At 60.9% G+C, this 24,378-nt stretch overlaps 1 protein-coding gene across 1 annotated transcript in view; it reads right to left on the reverse strand.

The window, feature by feature from the left end:
* The window catches only part of Synpo (synaptopodin), a 44,361-nt gene that overhangs the window by 6,817 nt on the left and 13,166 nt on the right, over positions 1-24,378 (reverse strand). Inside the window, 1 exon segment of the mRNA XM_048331393.1 lies at positions 22,971-23,579. Coding sequence (XP_048187350.1) covers positions 22,971-23,361 — 391 coding nt within the window. The 5' untranslated portion in view covers positions 23,362-23,579.

Here is a 24,378-nt window from a genome sequence, read left to right on the forward strand (position 1 = left end):
AGCGAGGGGAGCCAGGGGCGGCCCATGGTGGCTGCCCAGGGTCCTGGCAACGGCATGGGTAAACAGGCTGATAAACTGCCCCCCCCGGGGGGGGCAGGAAGGAACCAACGCCTGGCCTCTGCACAACCTCTGGCCTTGATGGGGCAGGAAGATGGGAAGCCTGAGTAATGGTCTGGCTCCCTTGCCAGCCCTTCTTGCATCACGCACACACACACACACACACACACACGCACACACTCCTGTGGGTGAACCCTGCCCCTGGCCCACAGACCACAGCATCTCCTCCATGCAGAAGCATCCACGCCGAGGTGGGAAGCCGTGGACCGGGCCACCCAGGAGTGGGGAGCCCCAGGCAGAGCTCCAGCCCGCCACCGACAGAAGTCACCCTGTGCCTTTCCTCGAACGCCCAGAAGGCAAACTGCAGACGGGGGTGGGGGGTGTGCCACGTGCCGGCTCGCCCGCTGCCCCCAGGCCCCCCGGCCTCTACTCACTGTGCACCCAGAGTCCTCGCCGCCGCCCGCCTTCCCCGAGGCTCCCGCCGGAGGCTGCGGGCCTCGGTGGCTCTCGGAGCCCCGGGGGAAAGGCAGCCAACTGCGGGGCTGACGAGGAGGAAAATCCCACCTCGACAGCGCGCCGGGAGCTGGATGTGACTTCTCTCCTCCACAGATGACTCAGCCCAGCTCTTTATCAGGAAAACCGATTTTGCAACAGCCTTTTAAATGGCCTCTCCACCCCCGGACTCTCCCCCGCCAATCAACCCACCCCACGCAGCCAGAGCACCAGCCTCCCTCCCGGCTCCGCGCCTGCCTCTCTCCTGCTCAAAGTGCTGGGCCGAGGGATGGAGTCGGGGCCGCCTGGTCCCCGCCCGCGTTCAGAGCCTCACGGGCCTGTGTGCTCCGGCGGTGCTGGAGGGGTTCGGGGGTCCACGGCTGCTACCGCGGCCGGGGTGCCCGGGCGGGGACCTCACCGGGGACACTCTGGGTCTCTACTCTTTCTGCATTCCTCGCCCCCCAAGCTCCCCCCTAGCTTGAATGATACTCTCCTCCAAGAAGCAGCGGGACACGGTAGTGCCCGCCTGTCATCCGGCTACCGGGGACGACAGGAGCAGGACGCGCAAAGTCCAGTGCTGGCCTGGGCCGCGTTGCAAGATTCTATCTGACAGATAAAGTGAGAAGCACCTCGGTGTGGCTCAAGGGCTAGCGTGACAAGTGTGGGGCCGTGAGTTCAAACCCCAGGATCCCCTCCTGCCCACCCCGCAAATAAAAGGAAGCCTTCCCTGGTCCGCTCAGTGCGCCCTTCGTGTGGGCAGGAGCCCCCCCTCCGGGGAGGGCTCAGCACGTGCCAGCTCGGGACCACACCGCACACCAGGAGGAGGGCTGCCCGCCCCACCTCCACCGGAGGGGAGCGGGACGAGGCGACCCGGCCGGGCAGAGCTGGGCTCCACACCTCGGGCGGCCCCGCCGGACCCAGGCCCGCCCCCCAAAGCTCCCCTCCGTGGGAATCAGAGCCTAGCTCTTCCGTAGGCCACTGTCCCGTAGCGAGAGCGTGGAGAGCGCCCGCCGCCTTCGCCGCCGCTCCAGGGATCTGATCAGAGCCGGCGCCTCGGGCGCTCCGGATGTTGCGGGAAAAGAGCTCACGTATCTTTCTTCGAATCTCCCAGAAACTCACCACGGAAGCTCTCCCACGACACACGGAGCCACTGGCGACAGCCTCCTCCTCCCGGGCCCCAAAGGGGGCAAAGGGCAGGAGAGAGCTGGAGCCAGGCAGGCTCACGGATCCCAAACCTGGAGTGCTTTTCCTTCTAGAAGGCTCCACTCACTCTCCACCCAACGGTCACCTCTTCCAGGAAGCCCTTGTAAACGGATCCAGACTCCTGTCAGCGCTACTCTCTGACTCCATCTGCCCCGAGGCCTCGAGTGGAGTGGGGCAAAAAAAAAAAGAGAGCCCGGGAGGCCAGCTCCGGCCAGACCCCGAAGCCCCCGGGAGGCCAGCTCCGGCCAGACCCCGACGCCCGGGAGGCCAGCTCCGGCCAGACCCCGAAGCCCGGGAGGCCAGCTCCGGCCAGACCCCGAAGCCCGGGAGGCCAGCTCCGGCCAGACCCCGAAGCCCGGGAGGCCAGCTCCGGCCAGACCCCGACGCCCGGAGGCCAGCTCCGGCCAGACCCCGAAGCCCGGGAGGCCAGCTCCGGCCAGACCCCGAAGCCCGGAGGCCAGCTCCGGCCAGACCCCGACGCCCGGGAGGCCAGCTCCGGCCAGACCCCGAAGCCCGGGAGGCCAGCTCCGGCCAGACCCCGAAGCCCGGAGGCCAGCTCCGGCCAGACCCCGACGCCCGGGAGGCCAGCTCCGGCCAGACCCCGACGCCCGGAGGCCAGCTCCGGCCAGACCCCGAAGCCCCCGGCTGGCGGAAGGCTGGCGGGGAAGGCAGAGCTGGGGGACCGAGGGGCCCAACGCAGGGCTCTGATGGCAGCTGTTGGTGCAGGCTACCCCACAGTTCCCAGGGCTCACTGGCTGGGACTGGGCCAGGGTCCCAGCCAGAGCCCAGCGGGCCAGAGCCTCCTCCCACCGGGCGCTCTCACAGGTCTCCCATCAGTAGATGGTAGATTGATGGCGGCCATGTTGAGGGCGGCTCCCAGAGGAAGCGAGGAGACTGAGGAGGGAAGGCAAGTCGGTGGGTGGGGAGGTAGGGTGTTCGGCGAAGTGTCGCTCCCGGCACTTAGAAGTGCAGAGAGAAATAAATGATGAAGCCACTGAGAAGGCTTCCTGGACGGATGCCTTTCTTTGCCGGAGGTCTTGAAAGGTAGACCGGAGGAGGCACTTCGAGGAAGCACAGACGCTGCAGGGCGCCAGGCCATCCAGCCGGCGAAGGGAGGAGCACAGCATGGGGCCGTGCGCAGCCAGGCTCAGTCCCCCGAGGTCCACGGTCAGGACCCGGGCTGTGCCCTGCGCCACAGGCTCTGCCGTGGGGCTCTGGGTGGTTACATAAAGGCCGTGGCTCCGACCCTGCCGCCAGCCGGGCCGCCCCTCCGCCCCTCCGCCCCTCCCGCCATCTGTCTGTGCTTCCTTCAGAAAGAAGACGCTGCTGTGTAGCCAGCCCCGTGGTAAATTCCCTGCATTCCTTCCCCACAGAAAAATAAATAACCCGGGAGGAAAAAATGCGAGAGGAATGATAATGACAGCCCAGCAAGCTGCAGCCCTTCCTGCAAGCACCGCCATCACCAGCAGGTCTGGGGCACAGAGGGCCCTGCAGGGCTGCCAGAGAAGGTGCTGGAATCTCCCCGTGGTGACCGCAGCAAGCAGTCACAATGGCAGACTTGTCAGAGGTTTTCATGTTCACCTTGGGCTAGCTCAGATATGAGGTACAAGGTTCTATCATCGTCATCATCATCAACAACATCATCCTCTTACGTGTTTTAAGTCCTAGGGTTTAAACTCAGGGCCCCACAATTGTCAAACAGATGCGCTATCGCTTGAGCCACCCCTCTAGGCCTGTTTTTGCTTTATTGTTCAGATAGGGTCTCTTGCTTTTGCCTGAGACAGCCGCTCTGATTGCCATCCTTCTACCTATGCAATTCACTCTGCCTGGCTTACTTGGATCTTACTAACTTCCTGCCGGGGCCAGCCGGCCTAGGAACTCTATCTTCTTGATCTCTACCTCCGGAGTATCTGGGACCACAGACGTGAGCCACCAATACAGCCCAGTGTTGTCACTGTTTGATATTTTTATCCTCCAAGGTGGGAGACAGGGAGTGCCCTCCCCTCCATTTTACAGGTGAGGAAACTGAAGCCCCAAAGGAAGGGGTTTGTTTCCAGCCTCTGCCTCCTACTCCTATATCCACTCAGCCGGCTCTGCCCTCCCCAAGCCCACCCACTCTGCTCCCGCCTGTCTCTCCCCCCCCAGAAGGGCGTCCATTCACCCCCTTTTGTGAATCACTTCCTCTCTTTGAGTTTCAGCTTCCTTGTCAGTAAAATGGGTGACGGCTGAGCAAGCAGGCTACAGAATGAGTATAAAGCATGAAGCACTGTGCACACTTCAGCCTCTGTGTGTGTGTGTGTGTAACTGGGGCTTGAATGCAGGGCCTCATGCTCCCACTTGACTTTTTTTTTTTTCCGTCAGTTGTGGAGCTTGAACTCTGGCCTGGGCCCCGTCCCTGAGCTCCTTAGCTCAAGGCTAGAGCTCTACCACTTGAGCCACAGCTCCACTTCTGGTTTTCTGGTGGTTTATTAGAGATAAGAATCTCACGGACTTCCCTGCCCGGGCTGGCTTTGAACCGTGCGTGATCCTCAGCTCTCAGCCTCCTGAGTAGCTAGGATTACAAGGGCTGGGGATACTTCAGCTTTGACCCTAATTTAGAAAGCGGGGGGTCCCCGTGTCTCTTTCCTTCTCTTCCTCTCTTCACCAGCATTTTCTGTGCCTCACACTTCCGTCCACCATCAAGCACACGCCAGCTCCATTCTCCAGCATTGGCAGTGCCGGGTGTCTGACGTCTTGGTGGCTGTGTGAGCCCAGGGAGGGGCTGGTGGGCTCTTAGGTGACGGGGGAGGGAGAAGCGACCATGGAGATGTCAGTGACAGAACCACACAATTAGAGAAAACAGCTCTAGGTGGTGCACGGGCCCAGCCACTCGCCCAGTATGTACCGCACGCCACCGAAGGGGCCGTCGCAGCCACGGAGACCACGGGACTCTCTCAGGAGCAAGAGAACACACACACACGAAAGTCGGAGAATAAATGCTTTCAGAAACACGAAGCGGGGCCAGGAGGCATGAAAGGAGTTCATGGTGTGGGGAGGGGCTCACAAAGGTAAATCTAATCCTTGAAGTTGTCCTTCCAGGAAGGTGCATCGTGGAAGGAAAGAAACGAAGAGAAACTCAGGGAGGGAGGCCTTAGTCGTAGCGGTTAGCGCTAAGGCCCTGGGGCAGGAGTGAGGGTTGGGCCCATGCTTTGGAGGTGGCTCATGGATAAGGAAAGCAGGTTCTCTAATTGCCCTTTTCCTTCTACTGCGCTCACCCTGCATTGCAACCGCCCTCTCCGTGTGTGGGGGGTGTGTGTGCAGAGCTTTAGCTCTCTGGTTTCTGTCATTCTGCCTCTGCATCTGTCTGTCTCTCTCACACACACTCACACACACGCGCGTGCGCTGGAGAGGCCTCGGCCCGTGGTAACACAGCACAGCGCCTCTGCACAGACGGCCACGCGCTGCGGCCTTGCCTGCTTCTACGCTGCATGGCACAGGGCGGAGCAGGACCCAGGACACACGCGGGAGTGTGAGCCCACGGAGGCTCTGGCACGCCTGCAGGAGGCCGCCCGTCCGTCCCCGGCCCGCATGCTCTGTCCTCAGGGAGCCGAGGCGGGGCCCGCCCGCGCTACAGCAGGACGGGGCGGACGTGCCGGATGTGGCGCCCCGTCCTGGCTCCCTCGTGTGCGTCTGCGCCTCCACGGCGGCCTCCCTCCCCCGGGGCTCACCGACGCCCCGGCGCAGCAGGCACTGTGGAGAACTCTGTGCACCCTCTCCTACAGCAAGGACGCGGCCTCGGCCAGGTCAAGAGCCCGCACGGCACCCAGCGCACGCGCAGGACCAGCGCGGACCGCCCATCAGGGTGGACTCTGCCGACTAAGCGGCAGCCAGGGCTCGGCTTCCCCGGGGAGTCTCGGTCGGGGCCTCTCCCTTCTCTGGCCCGTTTCACCGAGTGCTACCGCTCGAGCCTCGCCGTTGGCCGGGCCCGTTTCACCGAGTGCTACCACTCGAGCCTCGCCTTTGGCCGGGCCCGTTTCACCGGGCGCTACCGCTCGAGCCTCGCCTTTGGCGGGCCCGTTTCACCGGGCGCTACCGCTCGAGCCTCGCCTTTGGCCGGGCCCGTTTCACCGCGCGCTACCGCTCGAGCCTCGCCTTTGGCCGGGCCCGTTTCGCTGGTTGCGTTGGAGTCGGAGCCTGGAGGGCTTTTCTGCTCTACATGGCATTGAGCAGCCCTCTCCAGAGCTCGGCCTTCGGAGCCGCAAGGGTGACAGGCGTGGCCTACGGCTGCCCAGCACAAGTTGTAATTTTATAAATAAGTTCACAGGTAGAGAACACACAGGCAAGTTCCTGGAATTGCTCTGCCTGGTGGTAAGGCTACGTGACGTGAACAACTCCTGCCATAAGATTTACTTCTATACACAGTGACTTCTGCTAATTACATACCCTTTGGGTTCACACAGCACTGTCATCATCTTCCTAACATTGTGTGTGTGCGCACACGCGCGCGCTCACACACATGCTGACCCTAGGGCTTAAACTCAGGCCTGGCGCTGTCCCTTAGCATCTTTGCTCAAGGCTGGCACTCTACCACGTGAGTCACTCTGGCTTTTTGATGGTTAGTTGGAGCTAAGAGTCTCATGGGCTGAGTTCACACCGTGATCCTCAGATCTCAGCCTCCTGAGCTAAGACGATGGGCCAAGTCACCAGCACCTGGCAGTTTTCCAAGCATTTTTTTTAATCCATCAGAAATAAGAGCAGAGGGAGGCTGTGATGCCATTTTACACCCAAGCCCAGGGACCGTCCCAGGGCCTCCAGTGCACAGGCCCTGGGCTCCCATCCTTGTGCCAGATCCACACACTTCACCAGACTGTACTTCCAACCCACAGGGCAAGTCACAAACACTCGGCACACCTGACTTCTGCAGTAACCCGGGCTTCGCGCTCAAACGGGACAACCTCAGAGGCGGCGTTGCTCAAGAGGTGGAGCACCTGCCTAGCAAGCACACAGCCCCGAGTTCAGCTGGTTTTCCTGCCAGCACAAGGTCCCTCTCCTTCCTGGGCTGGGAGTACAGGGCCCCCAGACCCCAGGACCGCATGCTACCCCTGCCATCTAAAATGATTGTTCTAGCTAATACGAGTTCCACCTGGTCACACGCTATGGCTACCACGGCCAGGTCACAATCAAGACACACCGTCACTGGGCTGACTTTCCCTGTAAAAGGGCCTCCACTTCCTGCCCTGCCAGATGGCGGAGTAAATGAGTCCACGGTGCATGTGCACACTCGAGTGTGTGGAGTGGATGAGTCCATGGTGCATGGTACCAGGTGCACACGAGTGTGTGGAGCGGATGAGTCCACGGCGCATGGTGCTGGGTGTGCACACTCGAGTGGAGCGGATGAGTCCACGGTGCACAGTGCAGGGTGTGCACACTCGTGTGTGGAGCGGATGAGTCCACGGTGCACAGTGCTGGGTGTGCACACTCGAGTGTGTGGAGCGGATGAGTCCACGGTGCACAGTGCAGGGTGTGCACACTCGTGTGTGGAGCGGATGAGTCCACGGCGCATGGTGCTGGGTGTGCACACTCGAGTGGAGCAGATGAGTCCACGGTGCACAGTGCAGGGTGTGCACACTCGTGTGTGGAGCGGATGAGTCCACGGCGCAGGGTGCTGGGTGTGCACACTCGAGTGTGTGGAGCGGATGAGTCCACGGTGCACAGTGCAGGGTGTGCACACTCGTGTGTGGAGCGGATGAGTCCACGGCGCAGGGTGCTGGGTGTGCACACTCGAGTGTGTGGAGCGGATGAGTCCACGGCGCAGGGTGCTGGGTGTGCACACTCAAGTGTGTGGAGCGAATGAGTCCACGGCGCAGGGTGCTGGGTGTGCACACTCGAGTGTGTGGAGCGGATGAGTCCACGGCGCAGGGTGCTGGGTGTGCACACTCAAGTGTGTGGAGCGGATGAGTCCACGGCGCAGGGTGCTGGGTGCACACTCGAGTGTGTGGAGTGGATGAGTCCACGGTGCACAGTGCTGGGTGTGCACACTCGAGTGTGTGGAGCGGATGAGTCCACGGCGCAGGGTGCTGGGTGTGCACACTCGAGTGTGTGGAGCGGATGAGTCCACGGCGCAGGGTGCTGGGTGCACACTCGAGTGTGTGGAGCGGATGAGTCCATGGTGCGCGGTGCTGCGTGTGCACACTCGAGTGTGTGGAGCGGATGAGTCCACGGCGCAGGGTGCTGGGTGTGCACACTCATGTGTGGAGCGGATGAGTCCACGGCGCAGGGTGCTGGGTGTGCACACTCGAGTGTGTGGAGTGGATGAGTCCACGGCGCAGGGTGCTGGGTGTGCACACTCATGTGTGGAGCGGATGAGTCCACGGCGCAGGGTGCTGGGTGCACACTCGAGTGTGTGGAGTGGATGAGTCCACGGTGCACAGTGCTGGGTGTGCACACTCGAGTGTGTGGAGCGGATGAGTCCACGGTGCGCGGTGCTGCGTGTGCACACGAGTGTGTGGAGCGGATGAGTCCACGTGCATGGTGCTGGGTGCACACTCGAGTGTGTGGAGCGGATGAGTCCACGGTGCACAGTGCTGCGTGTGCACACTCGAGTGTGTGGAGCGGATGAGTCCACGGTGCACAGTGCTGCGTGTGCACACTCGAGTGTGTGGAGCGGATGAGTCCACGGTGCGCGGTGCTGCGTGTGCACACTCGAGTGTGTGGAGCGGATGAGTCCACGGTGCACAGTGCTGCGTGTGCACACTCGAGTGTGTGGAGCGGATGAGTCCACGGTGCACAGTGCTGGGTGTGCACACTCGAGTGTGTGGAGTGGATGAGTCCACGCGCATGGTGCTGGGTGCACACTTGAGTGTGTGGAGTGAATGAGTCCACGCACAGGGTGCTGGGTGCACACTCGAGTGTGTGGAGCGGATGAGTCCACGGTGTGCGGTGCTGCATGTGCACACTCGAGTGTGTGGAGCGGATGAGTCCACGGTGTGCGGTGCTGCATGTGCACACTCGAGTGTGTGGAGCGGATGAGTCCATGGTGCGTGGTGCTGGGTGTGCACACTTGAGTGTGGAGCGGATGAGTCCACGGTGCACGGTGCTGGGTGTGCACACTTGTGTGTGGAGCGGATGAGTCCACGGCGCAGGGTGCTGGGTGTGCACACTCGAGTGTGTGGAGTGGATGAGTCCACGGCGCAGGGTGCTGGGTGTGCACACTCGAGTGTGTGGAGTGGATGAGTCCACGCGCATGGTGCTGGGTGCACACTCGAGTGTGTGGAGTGGATGAGTCCATGTGCAGGGTGCTGGGTGCACACTCGAGTGTGTGGAGTGGATGAGTCCACGTGCATGGTGCTGGGTGCACACTCGAGTGTGTGGAGCGGATGAGTCCACGGTGCACAGTGCTGGGTGTGCACACTCATGTGTGGAGCGGATGAGTCCACGGTGCAGGGTGCTGGGTGTGCACACTTGAGTGTGTGGAGTGGATGAGTCCACGCGCATGGTGCTGGGTGCACACTCGAGTGTGTGGAGCGGATGAGTCTACGGCGTGTGGTGCTGGGTGTGCACACTCGAGTGTGTGGAGCGGATGAGTCCACGGTGCGCGGTGCTGCGTGTGCACACTCGTGTGTGGAGCGGATGAGTCCACGCACAGGGTGCTGGGTGCACACATTTGGGTGCCGCAGGCCTCATTCTCACCTTGGCTAATGTGTGAGCTTGGGAAGAACAGTGTGCATTGCACACACACGTGCTCCCTAACTCCACGTTGAGTGAACTTGGGAATGAGGTGATGTTCCCCGACTCCGGCGCGTGTCGCCCTCTCTCTGGACGCCTTTCCCGGGCTGAGGCCCAGCGCCCTGCCCAGGGCAGGCAGGGTGGGGCCGTGGGCTGTGCGCTCTGGGAGGCTGCCCCCCTACTTTGTACAAAGTAGATGTTCCCACCACCGCGGCCACAGAGGCCACGCCAGAAGGGCCGTGTCCCCGGAGCCCTGCATGTAATCCTGTTGACTCAGAGGCATAAATAATGCATGTTCTAGTACGTTCTCTCCTCACCATCCTGGCCTGCTAAGAATAGCCCCGGCTACCCTTCCAGGGATGCCAGAGGGGAGAGGGCAGGGCAGTCGGTGGGGCAAGCAGAGACGCTGTCACTGGCTGCAGGTCGCCTGCCGGGTGCCCTCCCTGCACACCCACCTTCCCAAACTCCCACGACAGAGGGTGCCGGAGGCGAGTTCTGCCAGGTGAGGGTGAGGAGGGACGTGGGGGCTCCCTCTGACAGCCTCTGTCTACACCCACGTCCACACGGATGCCTGGGCCCGCTTTCTCACATAGGGGGTGAATAAATGAGAAAAGGAAGGGCTCCTCCTCGATGTCTTGTATGTGAAGCTTTGGAGAGGTTTTAAATTATTTTCTTAAGTTCAAACACAGCCGACCCAGTTGGTGAGATGGCTGTAACCCCCGCTCTCCAGAGAATGCAGACGGAGAACGGGAGTCAGAGGCCGCCCAGGCGGAGGCTCGGGACCCCGTCAAAACCAAACGAAAACGGAAAGGGCTGGAAGCGTGCTTCAAGTGGGACAGTACCTGACTATCAACGACAAGACTTTCCATTCCAACACCGAGGCTGAGACGCGAAGGGCTGACGCAGGACAGGGCTTCTTCTCACAGGCCAAGCGCGCAGGCGCGGCCTGGGGAAGGGAGGAACAGGCATGCGGAGTCAGGGGCGGGCGGGGGCCCGAGAGTCCGCCTTTCCCGCGCATTTCCTGGGCGGCGGGCAACGCTTTGAGTTCTATCGCACAGGTGCTTCGGGAAGCGAGCCCCGAAGGAAAGGCCTGAGCCCGGGAGCCCGGGAGAGAGCTGTCGGCGCCGTCACCCGCAGCTTTGGCCTCCGGAGGGCTGCAGCCACCTCCGAAGCAGCACGCCGACGTGCAAACACGACGGGCGGAGGAAGAGAGGGACCCGACTCGGTGTAGGGAGCCAGGAAGAGGCCCACTGAGGCACGGTCCGCGGCAGCCCCGGGACCCGGCTGTTCCTCCACCCCAGTGTGTGCTGCAAAGCCCTTTGGGGTTCCGGGCCCCGGATGACTGGGCCACCGCCTCGTGCCGCTGCACCCCGAAAGCCGCCACGCCCTCCTGACACCCACCACACTGGCCCTCCGCATCTGCTCGGTCTTCCCGAGGGGCCTTTGCACCCGCTGCTTCTTTTGCCTCGAGCCCTTTTCTCCCTTCTTCCTCCACTCTCTGTCATTCATGGGGTGTGAACTCAGGACCCGGATGGTGCCGTCCCTGAGCTTTTCTGCTCGAAGCTAGTGCGAAAGCCCCACTTGCAGTTCTCTGGTGGTTAGTTGGAGATAAGACTCCCACAGGCTGCTGGCCTCCAACCGAGATCCTCAGGTCTTAGCCTCTTGAATAGCTAGGATTATAGGCGTGAGCCACCAGCACCCAGCAACGGACTCGTGATCACACTTCTTGCCCTTTGAAAAGGCTGATAGGTCGAGGAGGTAGGGGAATGGCTCAAGTGATAGAGTGCCAACATTGAGTGAAAAAGCCAGGCAAAAGCCCAAGGCCCGGAGTTCAAATCCCAATGCACAAATCTCAGGGAGGCTTCTCTGCCCTCAGAGGTTACATTCCTCCTCACCCTCAAACTCATTAGGTTTTTAATTACACTGTTATTTGCTTTACTGTCAATCCCGTCTGCCCCCACAGGGCAGGGACCTCGGCTGTGTCCCCACTCCCGTGCCTACCATGCCTTTAGCTGACAGAGAGGAAGAGCAGAGGAATGGCATGGCTCACATTCCTACCGCAGAGCGGTCACCTCCACCGCCCGCAACCTCATGCAACCCCAGGGAGCTGTGGGCCTGGCATTTTCAAGCTAGGCCACTCCGAGGCGGCCCTCGCCTCTCTCCGTGGGGTCTGGGATGGAGCGAAAGCTTCGACGCGCAGTGCTTTCATCAGTACCATCCCTCCCTCCTCCACCTGCAGGCCCAGAGAGGGACCAGGCCCGCTTCACAACCCCACGGCCAGCCAGCGTGGGGTGACGCCAGGCCTTTCTGGCACAGCTGAGCGTCAGGCCCACCCAAGCTCAATGAAGCACCATCTGCCAGGAGGCCGGGCTGGGGAGGAGCAGGCAGAGGCGGGGTGGCCAGGAGCCAGGGCGGGTGGGCGGGGTCCCCAGCAGGGGGCCCGAGGGGGGCCTGGCATGTGGGCACCAAGAAGCCAACTGGCTCAGGCTGGGCGGCGGCTTGCCTGCTCCCTATGCGCGTGACGGTCTATTTTTTAATCAGGTTCCTCCCTTCCCCACGTCCACGTGTCCCGACAGGAGCCTCTTATCTGGATCCTCGTCCTGGTGGAGGTCAAGGCCCCCGTGGAGATGGACGGCAGGGTTCTTTAAGCCCCTTCTCTCCACAGCGCCCGCAGTGCCAAGCAGCCCAGAAGGCAGGGCAGGCAACCCGGCGACGAAGGCTCCTCCCGTCCATGCCACCGGGGCAGGTCTCTGGGAACCCTGTGGCCCCCGTCGCCCTAACTGGACGACGATAGGCCACAGCAGCCTGCAGGGCACAGTGCAAGTCAGGTGCTTGGCACCCACTCAGGCTCAGAGAGGCGTGCCAGGGCCTCTCCTGCCCATGGTACCCACAGGGCACACTTAATCCTCCCTGGCCGGGGAAGCAGAGAAAGTGAGAAAAGAGGCTGAGCTACTTTCATGCCAGGCTCAGAGCCCCGGCCGGGATCTTGTGTAGTCCCTGCTGTCGGGACCTGAGGGGCAGCGTGGGCTTCTGGGCAGAGGGCGGCGCCTGAGCCCCTGGCACCTCCCCGAAAGACTCTGCCGTGCAGGGGGAAGCCTGCAGTCCTGTGGGCCACCCAGGCTGACATCGGGGCGTCAGCTCGTGTGTGTGTGTGTGTGTGTGTGTGTGTGTGGCCTCGGAAGCTCACTGAAACCCGCTTCTTTGGGCCTTGGGTTCCCGTCGGTAAAACGGCAATCATACTATCTCACAGAGCTGTAGGCGAGGAAAAGCCGAGGACAATCACAGAACCCGGCAACAGAACCGGTCTTTCTAAAACTGCTTTTAGCCACCAAGCGTGCAGGCCTAAGAGACTTGGCTAGGAGATCAGGGTCGAGCCTCCAAGCATCCACAGCCCATTCCGCGCCCCTTCCTCGACCTGTGACACCACAGGCGCACATGCTTTGGGGTCTGCTGAGCCCTGGGTCCTTCCTGCCCACGTCACTACAGCTCAGAGCTGAAGCCTGACGCCCACGGAAGCCAACCATTCGCCAAGACCCCCATCCGGTCAGCCATCCAAGCCTCCCCCCCCACCCCGTGCTGGCCCCCACTTCTCGCCACCAAGACCCACGCCCAGCCACACACCAGAAAGCGATTCACCGGTGCTCGGAGGAGCCTTGAGCAGAGGCCGTCCCCGAAGAGCTTCCTTATCCGAGATCCACAACGCCAGGGAAGAGCTCTAGCTCACCTGGGAGCATCTGCCGTTCCATTCTCACAACAGCAGTGTAAGGGTCTATGATGACCTCTATTTCATGGATGGAGGAGAAAAGCCCAGCGCCATTACACAGTGAGTTGACATCTTACAGCCAACCAGGAGGAGAGCTCAGGGGGTCCAGCCCTAGCATCTGCATGGGAGCCGCTCTGGAAGTAAGGGACACGGCGGTCACCTACCCTGCCCGCCACCCACCCCCACCCTGGGGGAGGCGGGTGGGGTCAGCACGGCTTCCTGCAGCCGGCCTCACCACGCGGAGGGCGAAAGCCGGGATGGCGGAATGTCTGGTAGTAGCTGGTCAGTAAAGGCCTCATTCCAGAGACAGGGCTTTGTGGAAGCCTCTGGCATGCCAGGGCCCGGGGGCTGAGCAGCCTCACTGAGGAGTGATGGAGCCCAGAGTCCAGGGCGCTGTCCGCACACACGGGCCTCGTGGGCAGAACCTCCCCAGAGGCCAGCTCCGTGCGCTCTCTGACCACGTCTCCCCTCCGGGTCTCCAACCGGGGGCGGGAGAAGTGAGCGTGCGACCCACAGCCAGTACCCACGCTAGCATGGACCATTTGCCGTCCCCTTCAACGCTCCACCTCCCACAAAGCCCTCTTATTCATTCCTCCGGGCACTGCTCCAACCACGCACGCCTCCTCCAAGAAGCCCTGACCGTGCTTCAGATGCGCGCAGACCTCCTTTCTCTACCACTAACCTAGAGTAACCCCTCCTGTAGCTCTCCATCCTGGCAGGGCGGCTTTTGAGTGCCGTTTTTACCTGTTATCTCACTGATTTCCCTGCTTCCTTGCTTCTCACTTTATCGCTTCGATTAAAATGCAATCTGCTCGGGGGCAGGGACCTGTCGGTCTCTGCTGTGAACTGTCGCACTGCCACTGTGCGAACCCAGTCCCTGAGCCCCAGCCCATCCTGCTGCTAGTCGGGGACACTCGAGTCCCAAGAAGGCAAGTGACCAACCGGCAGTGGCGGAGGTCAGCCTGGCCCTGGTCCTGACCCTCCCCTGGGCCTCCTCACTACAGCGGGCCAGAGCCTGCAGGCCCTGACCACCGGTGTCGCTCCGCTTCCCCAGGGACCCGCGGTGCCCGATCCTAGCTGCCCTGCCCATTTCCTATCAGCCCCTCCCTTCCTGGCATCCGTGGTTCCAATGAGCTCATGTCTGGAGGCCCTGGAGCTGCCCTGAAGGAAAGGGTGCCTCCCAGGCCAGGCCCCGGGGCCTCGGGGTGTTCATCCTGGTGGGCGAGTTGTCCTGATTGTGGGGAGCTGTGTGGGGGCTGAGGGACCCCTGCCACCCCTGGAGATGCTGATAGAAGTCTCTCCTGCCCTCCATCCCCCGGCCCCATGCTCTGGGGAGAGGAGCCCCTCTCCCTTATCAAGATGCTGCTCGCTCTTTCCCTGGGGACAACTCTGCTGACTTCTGCCCAAAGAATGTTTGCCATCCTGGGCAAACTTTTCAGTTTCTCCAACTCAAAACGTGAGGTTGGATAAAATGCGGGCTGATGTTGGTCAGGGACCAGGCAGCTGCACACCACAGGTGGGCTCTTTTCTGTTTCCACAGCAAGGGTGCAGTGTGAAAGGGGAACAGCCCGGAAAGCGGTAGAGGCGTTCCTGTAACCACAGGGGTGCTGTTTCCAGTCACAGCTGGGGTGCTGGGGAGGGGTGTTTTGGCCTATGGTTTGGGAAGTGGGACAGTTCCAAACACTGGGAGTTGCAAACCAGGACAGCACAGCAGCAAGTGACTTTGCCTGGAAGTTCTTCAGATTTCCCTCCTCTTGTGCAGACAGAGGAAGGAAGAACCGGAGAAGGCTAGGAACCAACCTAAGCGCTAGTATGGAGACAGAGACGGGGGATAGATACCCCTACCAAGCAAACAGGTTCTCTCTCATCCTACCACTGGGGGACAACATGCTAAGTGGAGGGGGAGCAAACTGTTAGTTTCCCAGCAGCCAACAACACAGGAGGGAGGCCAGGCCTGAGTGGTGAGGACACCGGAGGGAGGTGCCCCACATCACCCTCCCACACCGATTAGTGTCCTCTGGGGTCTCATCCTTCAAACCCAAGGGGTGGGGGTGCCCGCAGCCCCGCTCCTCCAGGGCGTGGCCTGCTGGATAGGGCCACCCTGTCCATCCCGCCGGGGAGGGGGGCTGCCCGATCACCCAGCAAAGGGACTCCTCCATTCCAGATCACCCAGCGACTCCTCCTTTCCAGATCACCCAGCGACTCCTCCTTTCCAGATCACCCAGCGACTCCTCCTTTCCAGATCACCCAGCGACTCCTCCTTTCCAGCCACCTGCAGCTTCCCATTGAGCTGCAGTCCCCTCGCCCGAGGAAGGGAATCTCGGTCCCCATTCAGAATAAGCCTATAGCGGGAACCCTTTCCCAGACCCCGCGGTGAGGTGCTCCCAGGCCCCTCACCCTGTGCCCGGGGCGGCGGCTGGGAAGGGGCCCCGCCCTCCGTCCCATCTCCAAGCAAATGGCCGGGTTAGGGGGGTGCTGCGAGCCTCGGGCGCGGACGGTGTAGGTGTCCCCCCCTCCCGAAGGCACTGGGGACCGGCCTGATTCCCTAGGAGGTGCCGGGGCCTGGAGGACTCCGTCCAGTGCCGGGCCCTGGAAGCCGGACTCCGGCGCCCGCGGGAGGCCGGGGCGGCGCAGGAGCCCAATCCGCTGTCCGGCCGGGCGCCCCAGCCCAGCGTGCGGACAGCCCGGGAGAAGGCGGGGGGAGGGGGGGGGCTCCCGCAGGCCCCGACCTGTTGCTCCCCGAGAGCCCGGGCTGCTCTCCCCGCGGCCCGGCCAGGACGGCCTCTGGCTTCTGAGCTGCCGGAGCCCCCAGATCCCTCTAGCCTCTGAGTACAGGTGGGGAAACTGAGGCCCCGAGTGCAGGAACAACTTGGCCACGGTGCCCCGCGTGCGGGGCCTGGAGCCCACGTGTGAACTCCCGGCCCAGCGGGGGTCGGCCGGTGTGCGGGCGGGGAGGGCGAGGCCGGGCGCCCGCTCCCCGTCGAGCCAGCGCCCTCCACTCACCTCGAGTCGCTCCGGGCCGCCGCCTCCGCGCACCTGGCCGCGTCTGGAGGTGCGCCCCGCCGCGCCCCGCGATCCGGGCCCCGCGGCCGGCCCGGAGCCCCGGCCTCGCCGCCGCCGCCTCCCGGAGGGCTGCCGGGCACCCGCCGCCGGCGAGGGGAGCGCGGGGCGCGGGGCGCGGGGCGGCGCCGGGCGCGGGGCGCGGGGCGGGGAGCGCGGGGCGGCGCCGCTCTCCGGCCGGCCTCCCGCTCCCCGGGGCCCTAGCGCCGCCCCGCGATCCCCGCCCCGCGCCGCCCCCGGGCGCGCCCCGCCGTCCCCCGGCCTCGCGGGCGCCCTGGCGGCTCACCGCGCCCCGCGCGCCTCGGCGCCCGTCCCCGGGCTCTACGTTCCTGGGTTGTCTTTCTCACCCCGCTTCTCCGCTCTGCTCTGTGCCCGGTGCCACCCCGCTTCGCTCCACGTCTGTGATCCCGTCTCGGGGGTCACCCCTCCGGCCCCGGCCGCAGCACCTCCCCGCCCGCCCGACGCCCCTCACCGGAGCCCGGAACCGGCCTCGGGCCCCCTAGGACTCAGGGCCAGCGTTCCCGACCCCCAGCCCGCGCAGCGCACCCTCCGCCCGCCTTCCCTCGAGGGGGCCCCCCCGCCCCTCCAGCCCCGCCCCTCCGCAGTCTTTGCGGTGCCCGGTGGGCGCGCGGGGCTGTGACTCGCCCTGTTCCCACCGTCCCGCACCCGTCCCTCCCGCCGGAGGAGGGGGGCGCGCGGCGGCTGGGAAACCCCAGCACGCTGCGGGCAGGGGGGATGTGCACCCCTTCAGGCCAGGCGGTTCCACGTTCATCCGCCCTAGAGGCCAAGCGCGCGCTGTGGAGCCTTCTGCTACCCGAGGTCGGCTGGGCCCCTCCGGCCCACCGTGGCCCTCTGGAGTGAAGACCTACCGACAGGTGTCACCTGCGGCTGCCTCCCTGTCCCCAGCCGGTGGGCTCAGAGGGGCTGAGGAGACAGACCCCTCTGGCCACTCCCATCTCTCTGTCTGGATTCTGGGCTCCAGAGCCTTCCCCCACGGACAGGGGCCCCACTCCTGTCCTGTGGGCTGCGCTGGCAGGGACTCTGGAGGGAGGCCCGAGACGGCTTCTCCAAGTGCAAGTGCTGGGGAAGTAGCCGGCCGGGCAAACCAGGAAACAGTGTGGGTGTGAGGGAGAGGCTAGGATTACTGCGTGGGTGGGTATGAAAGAGACAGAGATGGGGAAGAGAAAGGAGAGAACACGACTGGGGCTGCACGTAGGCGTGTGGCGGTGGGCGTTCAAGAGAGGATGTGCCTGGAGAGGAAAATGTGAGCATGCACGAGAGCTTTCCGAAGGTAGGTGTGCAGAAAAAGAGTGGAGAGAAGGCGCTTTTACTCGGCGTGCCTGGGAGGGCGGTGGGCTTGTCTGCGACCCGCAGGAACTGCTGCTGTGCTCTCAGATCGGGCTGGAGCTCTCGATGCAAATCTAACACATGCCCACAGAGGCTGGGGCCTTTGGCGGGCTGTGTGCTGGTGTCTACCCCTGCATGCGCCAGGGTCTGCAGGCATTATGCTATGTTCATACACGCGGGGGTGTTGGCCGGAGAACATGGTTGTATCATCATAGGTGGAGAAGTGTGCTTATAGGTGTCCGTGAATGTGTCAGGGCCAGAGGCATGTGCAAACAGGGAGCACAGGGCGGTACCCACGCACCTGTGTGTGCGTCACGCTTCTCACCATCACTCTATGCAGCCACTTGTGAGGGGGAAGGGCAGCGGGCAGCTTCCCGCTTGGTCTCTCGTTCTGTCTGCGGTCACAATCTTGAGAGTCAGGGGCCGTGGCAGTACCCGGTGGCCACAATCAGGTCTTAACCTGATGTGGCTTCCTCTGCCTAATCAAGATAGCCAAGCCAGGCATCCGTGGCTCAACTGTTTTCCTAATGACTCAGGAGGCTGAGATCTGAATATCACCATTCAAAGCCAGTCCCAGCAGTCAGGTAGACTCTCATCTCCAATTAAACAGAGGGGAAACAAAGCCGGAAGTGGAGATGGGCCTCAAGTGGTAGAGTGCCAATCTTGAGCAAAAAGGTTAAGAGGGACAGTACCCAAGCCCTGAGTTCAAGCCCCAGTATTGGCACCAAAAAAAAAAGAAAAGAAAAAGAAAAAAGGATGGCCAAGGACAGGCTCACCAGACAATCTAAACCCATATCTTTATCCCCATGCCCATTCCCAAGTCTCACAACAGTATCTACTAGAGTTGGAAACCCCCAAATTCTATAGATGTCCCCCATCCAGTAAAGAAGGGTTACTGGCAAAGAACCTAGGTTGGACCAGAAGTGATCCTAGGTCTCCCCCCTGTTCCATTTGAACAGGAGGAATTATGGCTTGGCCAAATCTATCTATTCCCAGAGCTGAACAACCTTTTTCCAGCCCCAGTGGGTGTAAGAACACAGCCTGCTTCCTTGTCTCCATGGAGACAAAGCAATAGAGAGTGTTTAAAAGCATGGGCCTAGACCTCTCAGGGTTCAAATCTCAGATCCTCCACCCACAGGTTGTGAAGCTGTGACAACTCACTTAAAGTTCAATGCCTTAGTTTCCTCATCTGTGAAACAGAGATAAGGAAATTAGAAACCAGACGCGGTACTGCTGACCTGTAATTCCAGCTACATAGGAGGAGGAGAAAGAAAGATGATTGGAGGGCAATCCAGGCAAAAGCTAGGGAGATATTATCTCAATAAAACAAATTGGTGCCAGGTGCTGGCAGCTCACACCTGTCATCCTAGCTATTCAGTAGGCTGAGATCTGAGGATCCCAGTTTGAAGCCAGCCTGGGCAGGGAAGTCTGTGAGACTCTTATCTCCAATTAACCACAGAAAAAGCCAGAAGCCTGGGGCTGGGAATATGGACTAGTGACAAGAGTGCTTGACTCATATTCATGAAGCCCTGGGTTCGATTCCCCAGCACCACATATATAGAAAACGGCCAGAAGTGGCGCTGTGGCTCAAGTGGCAGAGTGCTAGCCTTGAGCAAAGAGAAGCCAGGGACAGTGCTCAGGCCCTGAGTCCAAGGCCTAGGACTGGCAAAAAAAATAAAATAAAGCCAGAAGTAGAAATAGAGAAGCTACATTTTGAGAGGGCAACCTGGGAGTCTTTATTGGAGAGCCAGCCGGTGGCTGCAGCCAATTTGACCTCTCAAAATGTGGCTTCCACCAGTAGCCACTGGCTACCCAATAAAGACTCCCAAATGGATCTCTCAAAAAAAACGTAGCTTCTCTGTTTCCCATGACCAAGTTCTGTTACAACAGTCTGAGGTCACTGTAGATAAAATTAACATGAACCCCTAGCTAAAAAGCAAAAGACCAGGGGCATGGCTCAAGTGTTAGAGTGCTTGCCTAACAAAAATGAGACCCTAAATCCAATTCTCATTTCAGAAAGAAAGAAGGGAGGGAGGAAGGGAAGGAGGGAGAAAACAAGATGAAGTTTGCATTTCCTAAGACTATTTAGAAGATTTAAACAAATGAACTAATCCATACAAAACATTTAGCAAGATGCCTGGCAGCTTCACGAGGCAGAAGCGTTGCCAGCGATTTACTGTGAGACCCACTCGCTGTGTGCTGTCTCTGGGCTCCGCCCGCGTGTGCACAGTGCACCCAGGGAAGACATCTTCGGTATGGGATTCTCTTGGTGAGCTGAGCACCAGCTCTGTAGCACCCCCTGTCCCCAGAAAGGCCATAGCAGCTTTGACCAAGACCTGGCTTTTGACTCCTTCTAGCTGCCGTCTCTGAGAAATGCTCCCCCCCCCCGCTCCCATCCTGCTTTGTCCCTAGACATGTTCCAGACAGAGCAGAAAGACCAACGGTGTAGTCATTAATGAGACAGGATTCGGGCTGTCCCAGACTACACTCGGTGCTGGCAACGACTGTGAGGTCTTGATAGGGTGACATAAATCTCCGAGCCCTGGGTGTCCGTCTGTAAAACGGGGTGAATAATGCCTGCTTTGAAAAGACACAGTGAAGTGAGAAAGATCCCAAACCACCACACGCCCTGGCTCCGAGTGAGATGTCATCAGCTCCTTAGAGCTCGGTCTTGTATCTGTCCTCTCTACCTACAATCTTGCTCACTCCAGGGCATCCACAGACCACACAACTTAGAAAGAGAACGTTAGCTTGGAGCACAAGCCTAATGTTACAAAAAATAATAATGATGCTAATCGAATCATGGCTTAGCAGCTTGCTGGCCATGCATCTTATTCTCAGGGCCCTGATCTTGTCTGAGTAATGCCCTTAATAACAACAGTTTATCCCTGAGCAAGTGGGGGGGGGGTTCCTAAAATTAAATGAAATAATGACCAGCGTAGAGTACAATTGTTGTGTGGAGCTGATGCTGGTAATTTCCATCACCATCAACATCCTTCACAGAGCTGCTGTCTTAGTTACTGTCACGTCTCAGATCCCTGGAAGCTCACAGCAGCTCTGTGGGGGTAGCTAGGGCTCCTGTTGGTATTCTGCTTTCTCAGATTGAGACGGGGAAGCTTACCAGGAGAAAGGGACTTGCCAGGGCTTGGCTAATAGGCACTGGATCCCAACTCTGTGTGTCTGCCTTTTGAACTCCAGCAGAGGTCCATAAGAGGGGAGGAATTTGGGGTGGGGTTAGGCGTCGTGGCCCCTTTATCTGTGCTGCCGCGGAGGTGAGGACCCCGCCTTGCTGCTTTCCCAGCTCCCTGTGTGACCCCCGTCTGGGCAGGAACTGCGTCCGTCCGTGGCGGGTGACCAGGGCCGGAAGAGGATTCCTTGGAGAGTGGGGCGGGTGGGGGAGGCTGGTGCGGTGCCAGCAGGGGCGTTAGTGACGCCTCTAGAGAAGTGTTCCTTCGGCCTCCTGACGCACGAGCCCTCCCAGGACGGTCCCCCGCGGGCCCCCGGCCTCCCGGGGCTGTTTGGCAGCAGCTCCTGCCTGCGCGGGGCATGGCCCCGCTCACGTCCTCCCCATCTGGACCCACTTCAGCGTTTCCCGGCCGGCGGGCCGCGGTGGAGGCGATTCCGTGTGCGCTTCCCCGCCCCCCCCCCCCCCGCCCTGCAGGGGAAAGGGATGCTCCATCCTCCCTTCCTTCTGCGCCCCACACCCCAGGCTGACACTGTATCCTGTGCAGCCCAGGTGATATGGCCTCTGCCTTTGTCATCCCTGACAGATGGGAGACCCAAGCCTCCCTGAGGGGCGTGGGCCCGGCTCAGCCATTGCTAACAACACCCTCACGCTGGGTCTCAGCGTCTTCACCCACGCCATCTTAGAGCCAAGGCTTCAGTGCCGGCCTTGTAAGTCCCCAGAACGCAGTGACCACCTGGGGGCTGCATCCCCCACACCCCGAAGTGGACGAGCCGAGAGCCGAGGGCCACATCTGTAAACCTAGCTACTCCAGAGCTGAGGTCGGGAGGCTCGAAGCTAGTCCAGGCAGGAAAGTCTAAAACAACCAGTGAAAAGCTGGCCTTGAGGTGCAGCTCAAGGGGTTGGACACCAGGTGAGCAAGCAGAGCAAGCTCAAGGCACTGAGTTCAAGTGCTAATACCACAAAATGCCCAGGCAGCCAAGTTCATACGGTTAGTGCAATCGGGAGACTTTAGTCACTGGTTACCCCTAATGATTAAAAGCAGGTGAGAGTGAGAAATAGGCTTTTAAAAAATCAACCTTGGGGCTGGGAGTATGGCTTAGTGGTAGAGTGCTTGCCTAGCATGCATGAAGCCCTGGGTTCGATTCCTCAGCACCACATACACAGAAAAAGCCAGACGTGGCTCTGTGGCTCAAGTCACAGAGTGCTAGCCTTGAGCAAAAAGAAGCTCAGGGACAGTGCTTAAGCCCTGAGTTCAAGCCCCAGGACTGGCAAATAATAATAATAACAAAATCAACCACATGTAGTACTGGCTTTCTCCCCCTGCCTTCAGTTTCTTTTTTTTTTTTTTTTTTTGGCCAGTCCTGGGCCTTGGACTCAGGGCCTGAGCACTGTCCCTGGCTTCTTCCCGCTCAAGGCTAGCACTCTGCCACTTGAGCCACAGCGCAGCTTCTGGCTGTTTTCTGTATATGTGGTGCTGGGGAATCGAACCTAGGGCCTCGTGTATCTGAGGCAGGCACTCTTGCCACTAGGCTATATCCCCAGCCCTGCCTTCAGTTTCTTGATGCAGGAGTGTGTTTTGTTTGTTTGTTTTGTCAGTCATGGGACTTGAACTCCGGGCGCTACCCCTGAGCTTTTTCGCTCAAGGCTGGTGCTCTGCCACTTGGGACCACAACGCCACTTCTGGTTTATAAGTGGTTAACTGGGGATAAGAGTCTCATGGATCTTCTGCCCGTGCTGGCTTCAAACCTTAACCCTCAGGTCTCAGCCTCCTGAATAGCTAGCGTTGCAGGTGTGAGAAACCAGCGCCTGGCGTTCTTGGGGTGTGCTTTGGGCTGGGACCAGGGCTTGAACTCTGGGCTGCGTGCTTTCACTGGCTTTTTGCTCAAGGCTAATGCGCCACCACTTGAGCCACATTTCCACTTCCACCTCCTTGTTAGTAAATTGGAGATTGCCTGGGTGGGCTTTGGACCTTGACCCTCGACTCTCGGCCTCTAAGCAGCTCGGGTTACGCCCGGGGGCCGCCAGTGCCAGCCCATGGGTCCTCTCTCACCGCCATGCTTAGGCACTGTGATGCATTCTGGGAAAAACGCAGTCAAGAGCCATACTGGAGACCGGAGGGGTTTCCTGCGAGTCTAGGGAGGAGCTGCTGGAGCTTACCTGGTTTCCGGGCCTCCCCGGGGCCAGGGCCAGGGCTGAGGCTGGTGGTCATCCCCTGCTGGGCCTTCACCCCATCCCAGTCCTGGCCGGTCCTGCCATCGTGTTGGAACCAGGAGCAGCCGGGGGGCTGGGTGATCAGAGCCCTGGGCAGCGGTGGCTCCCCTTGGACGGTTCCGCAGGCAGCGTTGTCCTGGCTTCTTCGGGCCACTTCGTCGTCCTCCAGATCCACGAGGCCCCCTCCGGCCTCGCCCTGCAGGCCTTCCTCACCGCTGCTCTCCTCGGCCTCCAGAGCCAGACACCTGTAGCTGCCGTCGGGGATCTGGAAGGTGCAGAGGGCAGGCTTCCCCCCGCTGGGCCGGAGGGGTGGGGGAGGGAAGTGAGGGCCCAGCATGGCGGAGGGGGGACTGGGGCACGCTCTGGGCACGCGCTCCGCCCCCCGCGGGGACCTCCTCCGGCGCTCTGAAGATCCACCCTCCTCCGCTGATTCAGGGTGGAGGGGACGCGAGGGCCACTGCAGGGCAAAATGAGTCCTTTGGGGGCTGGGTGGAGTAGTGGAGCCCGGGCCTCTTCTCAGCCTCTACTGTGTGCGGTCCCGTCGCGGTGCTCCCTCTGTACAGACAGAAGAGAAAGCCCAGGGAACTCACCGAGGGCTCAGGGCCGTGACCTGCCAGCCTGTGGCTCTGAGAACCAGCTGAGACTGGGAAGGAAATCCCACACTTCCGCGGGGAAGTACTTCTCCGGGCTCAGCCACACAACCTCCTAAATGGCTGGTGCTTGTCCTTAAGCTACCCGGCGCTTACTTAGCATTGTCCTTCAAGCCACTTCAAATAACTTACTTTTATTACTTGAGACTAATTACTTGAAACAGTAACGGCAAGAAGCCCACAAGCGTATTGTGTTAAGTCGCTTTCCTCCCAACGCACATTAAGAAAGTATCTGTTTGAGCGAATCCTCTCACATTCCACCAAAGGCACAAACACCACAGGGACCACAGGCGGGTGAGATGGAGGACAGCCGGGCTCGGCCTCCCCTGCGGACGCCGTGAGCCGGGGCCCCGGCGCGGGTCCCTGCGCAGGCTCTGCCCGAGAAGCCCAGCCCTGCCTCTTGCATGGCGGACTCTGAACCCCCAGCTCCTCATCTATAAAACGAGCCTCCCTAACGGGAACCCAAAGCACTCCAAACCCCAGAACTTCTTGGCACCAACATGATGAGCCCCAAGTCCACCTCTCTCCCAGAGGCCACAGCTAATAGGGAGACACACAAAAAACACGGGGTAAAGTTACACTGAGGGTGTGTGTGTGTGTGTGTGTGTGTGTGTGTGTGTGTGTGTGTGTGTGTATGATTTAGACTTGGGCCCCATCCCAGAGATATTTCATTACGCACATGTGAATATTCCAACGTCTGAAAA

This window comes from Perognathus longimembris, chromosome 22, assembly GCF_023159225.1.
Source record: "Perognathus longimembris pacificus isolate PPM17 chromosome 22, ASM2315922v1, whole genome shotgun sequence".
In the NCBI taxonomy this organism is placed as follows: Eukaryota; Metazoa; Chordata; class Mammalia; order Rodentia; family Heteromyidae; genus Perognathus; species Perognathus longimembris.